This window comes from Lagenorhynchus albirostris, chromosome 2, assembly GCF_949774975.1.
Source record: "Lagenorhynchus albirostris chromosome 2, mLagAlb1.1, whole genome shotgun sequence".
NCBI classification, from domain to species: Eukaryota; Metazoa; Chordata; class Mammalia; order Artiodactyla; family Delphinidae; genus Lagenorhynchus; species Lagenorhynchus albirostris.
Genome location: NC_083096.1, coordinates 141,847,384 through 141,857,901, shown reverse-complemented (window position 1 = coordinate 141,857,901; position 10,518 = coordinate 141,847,384). Strand labels below are relative to the sequence as shown.

At 43.4% G+C, this 10,518-nt stretch overlaps 1 protein-coding gene across 21 annotated transcripts in view; it reads right to left on the bottom strand.

The window, feature by feature from the left end:
• Positions 1-972: 972 nt before the first annotated feature.
• Positions 973-10,518, bottom strand: part of LRP8 (LDL receptor related protein 8) — a 77,704-nt gene continuing 68,158 nt past the window's right edge. For 10 of the 21 annotated variants that reach the window (XM_060140028.1, XM_060140030.1, XM_060140029.1 and 7 more), the window contains 3 exons: positions 9,864-9,932; positions 5,888-6,060; positions 4,599-4,922 (listed from right to left, as the gene is read on the bottom strand). In XM_060140028.1, the coding sequence (XP_059996011.1) occupies positions 4,614-4,922; positions 5,888-6,060; positions 9,864-9,932 (551 nt within the window). In that variant the 3' untranslated portion in view covers positions 4,599-4,613. Of the gene's footprint in view, positions 2,453-4,573; positions 4,923-5,887; positions 6,061-9,863; positions 9,933-10,518 lie in introns of those variants that run through there. The other 11 variants (XM_060140033.1, XM_060140049.1, XM_060140040.1 and 8 more) reach the window with 8 other exon arrangements.

The following is a 10,518-nucleotide window of genomic DNA, read 5'->3' as shown; positions in this document are numbered from 1 at the left end:
TAACTGTCTCTTCCAAACTGCAGTTGTAGCATATTCAGGAAACATGGATGTCTCTCAGAGAGTTGTGTTTCATCATCATTTTGAGATCTCAGGCTGAATCATCCTGACCCTATTCATTATTTTTTTCTGTGAAGGACAGGATCTGACTAAAAGTTTAGAAACTATGCATTAGTCACTATTATCATTTCCCCAGGAAATTCTATTTCTTTGGAGGCAGGTTACAGAAAAAGTTGCTTGTTTTGTGTAAATTTCAGTGCTTTTCACTTTCATGATTTTTCTTCAGTCAAAAATAATTTTACTTTCCATTCTTGAAAGAATAGTAGTAAGTGATTAAGCTCTATAGGAGTTGGCCACCTGTTCTTAAAATTCTGTTTGGTTTTGGTCATTCTAGGTCAATTGCATATACCCTCTCAATGAATGTTTCAGGACTATCAACACATGTATATCATGAAGAAACTGCTTGCTTATGCAAAGCTTAGTGCCCAGGCTCCAGTATACAGTTATTTTCTCAGAAGACAGGAGACCATGAGTGATGTAGAGAAAGGTCCTAGGAACAGGGTGACAGAACCCCAGAATGTCTGCCTGGAAATTCAGAGGGTATCAAGCTGGTGAGACATCCAAGCTTCACAGAGATGGGGGCAGCTGGGGAGTAGAAGGGGAGGAATTTGCTTAAAAGTGTCAAGTTCCAGGTATGTTAAGGTTAGATACATGTCCTCTGCTCCTATTTAAACCAAACACTTTGATGTCACACCTTGTCCCTGGTTGTCCAGTGGGAGTGAAGTGGCAGAACAGCAGAGTTAAGACCACACCTTGGATAAGAGCCAACGGGGACTGAATTCCTTCTGGGACTGTAGGATTATCTTTTCAATGGTAGACCCCACAAAAAGAAAAGTGCACTTCTCCCTGCCTCCCCCAAGGCCCAGGAAAAGCAAAGTAAGTGTCCACAATGAAAAAAAAATCTATACATATACCCAGAGTTTCTCCTTTTATTTACAAAGCAGTGAACCAAATCCCTGTGTGAACATATATATCCAATATACTATAGTATTGTGTACGCCGTTTCCCCCTCAAACAGGACTTTAGGTTTGGCCACTTTTTCTTATTAGTTTCATCTATGTGAACACATGATGGCAACAAACCTATGTATCACTTTAAATTGTTTTCTCCACCTAAAGGAAATGGTAGAGAGAAAGGGGAAGGGAGAAATAGAGATGTAATAAAACCTGTTCCTCCATTCTCATCCTCAACCCATAGCATACTCAGAGGTCAGTGCCTGAGCCAGGCCCAACAGTAAACTTGGGCTGTTCAAGAAACATCTCCATTTAGCTCTCTATAAGTAAGGATGGCACCCTCAGTGTGCTTCAGAGGAAACAGTGAATTCAACCCAAGTGTCCTAAAAGAAAATGAAGTTACTTGAAATGCTGAACTTTAAAACAAGGAGTAGCCAAGGTTCAGGCATGTTCTCACCTGAGCTCACGGGAACTTTGGGTACTGTGTGAAGTCTGTACACTGGCTTTAGCCACAGAAGAGAACCACAGTAGCCACGGGTGAGCTGAGGGCCTTTTGCTGACTGATTGGAATCCCAAGGACAGCCAGAGGCAGAAAAGATCTACCTCTCCCCACTGCATGTTTGCACAAACCATGGTATCTCTTTTCTGATCCAAATTTCCAAAGGCTTCTCTGAAAACTACAGATAACCCTTCTTGTGGACTGTTTTAAAATATATTTATCTTTATGTATCTGAACAACAGCCATAGGTGTGCCTCTTCTCTACAGATTTTTCTTTCTCACTCACATACGCACATAAACATAAATGCACACAGAGTCCGGGTGGTAGGCCAATCATACCAAAAATAAATACTCTCACCTCTCTAAATTACTTATAGAACTAATCTTATTTTTGAAATATGTTAATAAATAATCTAAACGGGAGAGGGAGTTGAAGTGTTTTCTTCGTTTTACTTATGTTGATGGATAGCCACAAAGCATAATCATTCTATTTACAAAAAAAAAACCTCTCAAACCTAAAAAAGCCCCCCAAAACCAAATACCCTCTGTAAATATAATTTTTAAATGATGAGTAAGCTACTGTACCATCGGCCCCATTTGGTTATGTACATCACGTTAGTCACTCAGCAGTAGCTATTCCATGAATTCCTCATGGGTAGTGCAACCAGTTAAAAAGTGTATAAAACATTATACATATAAAAACTCTCACATCCTTTGGATGTTTGCAGTTCATCATAACTTTGTGGTTACCTTTCCGCAATATAAATTAAAAAAAATTACACACGCACACACACACACAGACACACAGACTCATGTACAGAAACCCTTCCATCCAGGCATACACCATCCAGGGTGTAGTGCATGGGACTGAATTCCGTGAGGCACGAAGGGAGTGGTCCCATCCTCAGGGCAGTCCATCATCTTCAAGGCTTAATGCCACTCGCTGGGGGAGACAGAGCAAAGAAATCATCATTAGACCCACTGGAGCTATTTATTGGATCACAAGGTACCAGAAATTCTATTACTTTATAGGCAGTAGCTCACATACTCTTCAAGAAGCTACCTCAGAAGACACGTTTGTCATATTTATTTTACAGATGAGAAAACTGAGACTCAACGAGCTTACACAGCATTTGTCCTGGATCATATAGCAAGCGGGTGAACTCAATTTGAACCCAGATCTGTATGAATCCAGAGCTATAGCTTTTTTCATTATTCTGTTCTGCCTCTGTAAAGAGGAAGGCTGTGGAGATCTAAACTTTCTCCATCCTCCCTTACAGGATTTTAGGTTTGCTCAACTTCAGTGGGTTAGCTTTGGCAAATGTTTAATCCCAGGCCATTAGCTACTTGTCTCTAGCATGCTAGTCACAATCAGGAAGGTAACTGGCTGCACCCCTCCCAACTAATTATCCAGAATTGGAAGGCAGTGGAGATCAACTAAGTTTAATCCCTCTTTCCCTCTCCCCAACTTTCTAGTCATTAGATACTAGACTTCCCTCTGCCACAAATGGCTGACCACCCACTAACCCTTGAGCCAGTCTATTCCATTGTGGACAGTGGACTTAAATTCTTTCCTATATTGTCATGAAATCTGCTTCTTTATATCTTCCGACGTTCCCCGATTCTCTCTCTTAGACTCAGAGAGTTCTACACAGACAACCCTTGAAATTTTCAGTGTTTGTGTTCCCTTCCCTTCCTTCTGAGTGTTTTCTTCTCCAGGCTACACATCTAGCTTCCCCAACCTGGTCCCGATACAATGCTGTGTCCCACTCTTCCATTTCCTGGATACCCTCCTTCAGATAGACCCCATTGTTTCAAGATCTTTCTCATCGCTATATGAATTTGAGCCAGCCACTTCACCTCTCTGAGTCTCGGTTTCATCATGTTAAATGGGAGTACTAACAGGACCTACCTCATAGGGTTGTTGGGAAATCAAATGGGATTATGTGTGTAGAGTGCTTAATGTAGCACCTAACACACATGGGGTCCAGAGTATTCTAAATCAACCTAACCAGCATAAGATAGAACCAGCCTAGCATTTTCCGTCTCTGAACATTCTATAAACAATAAAAAGTAACTCCACTGCCTTTCAAATCATCTTTGGATTATTTGTGGTTTTGCATGAATGTCACGGCCTTGCTCCACTAGACTATCTTTTTCTAGTCTGTGACCCTCCCACTCTCCTCAAGATAGATCTCTAGGCCAAAGTCAGGTCCCAGCAGTGATGGTGGAGCTACCTGAGAAGGGGACAGGGGAGAGAACAGGCTGTTGAGAATACTGATTTCCACAGCTTCAAGGCCATATACCCTGAGAAACAGTGGAAAGAGCATGGGCTTTTGTGTACATACAGATAGGAGTTTCAATCCTGGTTCTACCACTTCCTAGCTGTGATCCTAGGTAAGTTATTCAATTTCTCTGAGTCTCAGTTTTCTCATCTGCAAAATGGGGCTAACAATATCAAGTATATTGGTTCCTATAAAGACTAAACAAGAAAATACATGTAAAACACTGAGTAGCGTCTGATACACAGTAGGTTCTTACTAAATGTCAATTTCCTCACTCTCCTACTCTATTTCTCTGCAGTTGGCAGGAGCTTAATTCTTCAGGCCTTAGATTCATCAGGAATAGCTCCTCCTGAGTGGTTGTTTCCTTCTGTGGAAACAATGACACTTTACATGTGCAGAGCGCTTTATAACTCACAAAGCACTCTCACATGTGCTATCTCAATTGAACTTTATAAACTTAGGCAGCAGAGAGAATGGGGGTTATTATTCCCATTTTACAAATAAAAGTAATCAGAAAGAAGGGACTGAGATCACAGAGCTGTGGAATAGTGAAACTGGGAGTCATCTCCACTCTAAGCTCAACATTTCTTCCACTGTGCCCCCTCTGATCTTTAAAAATTGGTTAAGCAACTGTCTGCTTGGATGGGCCAAGGTTAAGGATCCTCAAGGCCATCTGCTAACGCTCCTCACTTGCTTGACCTCATTTCCCACGTCTCCCCTTCACGAACAATTAGCTTCAGCAGCAATTCTGTCTGTCCTGCCCCGTACTCAGTCATTTCTTCCACATGCCATTTCCTTGGTCTGCAACTAACCCATCTTTCATCTTTGCCCCGACACCCAACTCACAGTTTGCAGCCTTCTAGAACCAGAAAGCCTTCTAGGATTGACTGCACCTGCCTGGTTCATGCCCTCGCTCATCAGCCCCTCAGACTCAGAGTGGCACTGCCCTACCTTGCACTTGACGACAGGCAGCTCGGAAAGAGGGTTCTTCGGGAGTTGGTGCAGCTGTGACCTTGGTTCCCCCGGCAAGACAAAAAGCTCCTTGAGGGCAGGGGCTGGGTCTTCCATTTCTCTGGTCTCCCCAAGACAGGGCTCTGCCCACAGTGGGTGATCAAAGCTGCTGATCGCCTGACAGGGGGATGGACTGGATGACCCATGAGGTCACACCCAGCCCCGACTCCGCTATACAACCATGACATCTGCTCCAGCCACTTTGTGGTCCTTGATCCCCCAACAAGCCATGCCCTGTCGTGCCTCGCAGCCTTTGCACATGCTTCTTTCTGGAATGCCACTTTCCTCCTTCTCTACGTGGAAGACTGCTATGAATCTTCCAAGGACACAGTTCTTCTGTCACCTTTGTTGATGTTTCCATAGCATTGGTTCAACAAATACTTACTGGGAGCCAAATATGCTGTGCTAGGCACCAGGGAAACATTAATCAGACAATCCTGCCCTCAAGGAGCTCACGTTCTAGCGGGGAGACCAATGAGTAAAAAGACAAGTAGACTATAGTGTAACAGGTGCTGTGATGGAGAGAGGTGGTGAGAGAACAGAGAAACCAGGGAAAGCTTCCTAGAAGAGGGGACCCTTGAGCTTCCACCATGGCACTCAGCACACAGCTGTTCAATAGCCAGTGACTAACTCCCCCACCAGCTCCCTGGGAGCAAGTACATCCCTTCTTTACTTTTGAACACTTGGTATCTTATGTAGTACTTGGCACATAACTGGTATACATTTTTCACTGAAATGAATGCATTTGAACTGAATGGCCACAGTTGCCTTTCTAGGCCAAAGGTTCTGAAAACGTATTCAGCACAAAGACAGGCCTCTTTCCTCCAGGAAGAGCCTCTAGGTACAAGGTGGTCCTGATACCCTTCTATCCCAACCACCTACCCCAGCATTCCTGTGTCCCCAGGGCCTAGAACAGTGCCTGGCACATGGTAGGTTCTTGATAAATGTCTGAAGGAGGGAAGGAGGGAGGGAGGGAGGGAAAGAAGGAAGGAAAGGAGGGAAGGAGGGAAAGAAGGGAGGAAGGGATGGAAGGAAGAAGGGAGGAAAGGAAGGAAGGAATTCTTCCAGCAAGGAACACTTACTGCTGGATAGACATGGCCAATCTGAGCAGCCCTCCCTATGTGGAGCTCATCCTCATCCTCTTCTTCTGTTGTTTTCCTGTATACAGGGTTGTCGAAATTCATGCTTTTCGTGTTCTTCCGCTTCCAGTTTCTCCAGATCAGGTAGCCACTCATGCACAGCAGGGCTATAACCACTGGAGGAAGAGACACGTTACAGTGGATCTCCAGCAGGCTCCAGCCCGTTGCCCAGACATCAGTGCATTTCTCGCCACCTCTCCAGCTTGGCTGCCCCTTGTTCCCAGGCTCTGTTTCTGCATATTCTTTTTCTGCTGCTGGGAAGCCCTTCTCCTAGCTCTTTGTTCATTAACTACTCATCCTTCAAGATCCAGCTCAAATGTGAAGTCTTTCTCAACCTCTCATGGTACAGTCAGTTGTTCCCTTGCATGTGTTCCCAGACCACAGTGTTGTACTTTATATATGTGTACCCCCAACTAGACTGAGCTCTTTGAAGGCAGGGACCGTGCCTTATTTCTCTCACTGTGCCCAGTGCCCAGTAGCGAGTAGGTGCTCAGTAACATGCTGAGTGAGTGAGTGAATTTCTTCACCACACTCTTGCCCTAATACTGCTACTTCCCTGGATTTCTCTAAGAAACCATTCTCTCCCAAAATTGGAGGGTGGAGGGTGGGGTGCTTCTTTCCAAAACTGGGGCTCTGCAAGAAGAGGAGCATCTCTAGAAGGGAACACAGCAGGGAAACACAGGTTCTGAGTTAAAATAAATGGATATATTAATGTGTAAAGGAGGAAGTTCTCAGATAGAGCCGGGAGAAAATGGGGCAAGCAGCTTCACAAGATAGTAAGCAGTCACCGTGAGCATTCAAGTGGAGGCTGGGTGATAGCTGTCTAGGATGCTATAGAGGGGGTTTCTACAATACTTTGGTAAGATTATAATAATCAATAATAACTGATATACATAAAGATAAGAACAGGGCAAGGATGTCTGTTATCACTGCTATATTTGTTGTCCCAGAGATCTAGCTATGCAGTGAGACCAAATAAAGAATTGAAGGGCACACATGGGAAAGGGAGAAATCAAACTGTCATTAACAGATATTGTATGCTTGGAAAATCTTAGAAAAGCAGATGAAAAACTATTAGAAATGATTTTAGTTCATCAAGAATCAACAGAAAAAAATCAATAGCTTTCTTATTAATCAGCAATAACCAATCAGAAAATGGATGGAATAAGAAAATATTCGTAATAGCCCAACAAAAAACTATAAAATACTTGGGATAACCCAATAAGGAATGTGCAAGTCCTATGTGACCTATATAATTCTACTGAAGGCCATAAAAGAAGGCTCAAATAAATAAAGAGATATGTCATGTTCCTCGATGGGAAGGTTCAACGTTGTAAAAATGTAAATTCTCCCCGCATCAATTTATATACCCAAGGCATAAGATTCCATCATAAGTTTTATAGAATTAACAAGATGATTCTAAAGTTCACTTAGAAGAGAAATTGAATAAAAATAGCTAAGAAAATGTTCCAAGAATAATAATACCCTATTAGACATTAAAACATAGCATAAAGTTGTGTTTCGAGTATATAGGAATAGTATATAGGGATTGGTGGAGAATAAACAGCCTAAAAGCAGATCAAAGTATGTATAGGCATATATTTTACAATAAAGATGACAAGTCAAGTCAGAAGGAAAAGATGGACTATTCAGTAATGGTCTTGTGAAAACTAGACAAGCATGTTGAAAAAAATACTTAAATCTCTACCTCTTGCTGCATTCTAAATGCCAAATGGATTAATAATCGAATACTAAAACATGCTTAAAATAGTAGAAAAATATATAGAGAGATATTTTAATAATTTAGAATGAGGCAGACCTTCCTAAGCAAGACACAAAGCCCAGAAGTCATAATGTAGGAGATTAACAGATCTGATACTTAAACATTTTTAATTCATGCATGGCAAAAGAGACCATAAACAAATTCTAAAAATCAAGTGGCAGGATGGGAGAAATGATTTGTAACATATATTACAAAGGTCTAACATTAATTATGTATAAATATTTCTACAAATAAGTAAGAATAAGACAAGGAACCAATAGAAAAATAAGAAGAGACTGTGAATAGGCAATTCATAAAGGATGAAATGTAAATGGCCAATACGCTTGTGAAAAGATACTCTGCCTCCCAGGGAAATATCAGGGAAAGAATATTCATCTTTCAGCCCTCAGACAAGCAGAAATTTAAAATAATGATTCTATTAGGGCAGGTTACATCAGGGAAACAGCGTATACATGCCCTTCTGTGGAGCAGAGTATGGCAGGAGAGGAGTTGATTTCTCTTTCACTAAACAATGCTGAGTATCTTCCACTCTACTCAAAATGGGCCTGGAATAGTCTCACCATCATCTTTACTAATAAAGCCTTTCAAGGCCAATTCAAATGCCACCTTCTTTAGAAGTGCCACTCCCTCTCCTCCACAGAGCATCGGGTCTCTATTACAGCACCTTATAATATGTAGTAACACCTCTCTTGTATCACCCTTTTTATGATTGTCTTACTAAAAACTGAAAGCTCTTTTTTTTTTTTTGCCGTATGCGGGCCTCTCACTGTTGTGGCCTCTTCCGTTGCGGAGCACAGGCTCCGGACACGCAGGCTCAGCGGCCATGGCTCACGGGCCCAGCTGCTCCGCGGCATGTGGGATCTTCCCAGACCGGGGCACGAACCCGTGTCCCCTGCATCGGCAGGCGGACTCTCAACCACTGCGCCACCAGGGAAGCCCAAAACTGAAAGCTCTTAACGTCTTTTCTCTTTTTCTTCCCTGGATCCTTGGCACCTCGCACAGTCCCTTGGATGGTGTTGAAGTTTTTAAAACATTCACTCGCTAACTCACCACCATATTGGGGATTCTTAGGATAAAAGGGCCAAGTCCTTATCCTTGAGGTACTACAATGGGCAAGTAAGGGAGATAAAACGATGAATGGACAATCGCAATTCAAAGATCCGACCAAGAGAAGAGACTGGTATGAGAGATAGGATGTGCAGGATACTAAGTGAATATCAGGGTAAGAGAGAATGAATCAGCCCACGTGGCTCTCTGTGAGGTTTAACCAAATGTTACATTCTGGCCACATTCCAAACCCACCCCACTCCCGCCCTCCCATGCCATCCCCATTCCTGGCTTTGCCCATGTTGTCTTCACCTGCTTGGGTTGCTCTTGATCCTTCTTCACTTGGCTGATTTGGCTCAAATAACTTTTCCTCTAGGAACCCTCCCCTGTCCGCTTCCCTCCTCTCCCAATTCCAAGATAAGTGCCTCCTCAGCACTTCTACTGAACTGCATACGGCTTCATTTTAGGACTTACCACGTCAGAATCAAATTATCTGTGTCTCTCCAACAAGTCTATAAACTTTTGGAGGACAAGAACCATGTCTTACTTATTTTTAATCACCTTCCCTCCCCTTATCACAGAATCTGGTACATCATAGCTGCTTGATAAATGTTTGTTGAAAACGAAACAGAAAGCAAGCAAGGTGGCACGATCTATTAAAGGAATGGCAAGCAGCTCTACGAATTTTTGTTAATGTATGTTTTTTCTACTCATTAATTCGACAAATACTTTATTTCGTCCCCTGTGCCAGACACTGCTAAGAGCTGGGGAGAGTGGCGAGCAAGAGAGACACCAGACCTGTCCCCGTGGAGCCTACAGTTCGGCTTCACACGGCTGGTGTGTAGAATATCCGTGAGGGGTAGTGGGGGAAATATGTGGATAGCTGTCTGGGGCCAGGTCCTGAAGAGCCTGGTGTGCCAAGCTAAGAAGCCAAAGTAAATCAGGACTGGGAGGTGCGCAGGAAGGCGGCCAGGGCAGAAAAGGTCAGTGAGAGAGGTCCGTGTGCTCAGCGCTCTATCCTTCCAGTGCTTTACCCAGACCCTGGGCAGGGTCTCTCTCTTCTCACCAGTGACTTGGGGCCACACTCACCCATAGGCACAATGATCCCAATGACAGCAGCAGTGACTGTTGAGCCCATCTTGCCACTTTCATTCCCATCTGCAAAACACAAACATTAGCAGAACGATGCTCCATCACTGTGAGTCCCAAGTCCTTGCTGGCCTCAAGCAGTAAAAACTACCCAACTGCTTCTTGCCCCCGTTCCAGAATGATGATCCCGGCTACTGCTTAATAATTTAGTCTTTCCAGATCTTATCAGGACAGAGGTCATCTCCATTTCACAGATGAGGAAATTGAGTCTTCTTGGGGTTTGGGGGACCCACAGAGAAGTGGCAGAGCTGGGATTCAAACCCAGGATTTGTGACCTAAATCCCTTACCCTTTCCACAGTATTTGGGTGGTAGGAAGCTCGGGGCTGAGCCCTTAGGTCTTTATGTTGCTGACTACCCGGGGCAATTGCCTTTTTCAGCCAGTATCTGTTGTTTTGTCTCTCTTATTTCTGTCTGTCCATCTGCATCATCAGTGTTTTTTTTTTTAATAAATTTATTTATTTATTTTTATTTTTGGCTGTGTTAGGTCTTTGTTTCTGTGCGTGGGCCTTCTCTAGTTGTGGCAAGCGGGGGCCACTCTTCATCGCGATGCGTGGGCCTCTCTCTATCGCGGCCTCTCTTGTTGCGGAGCACAGG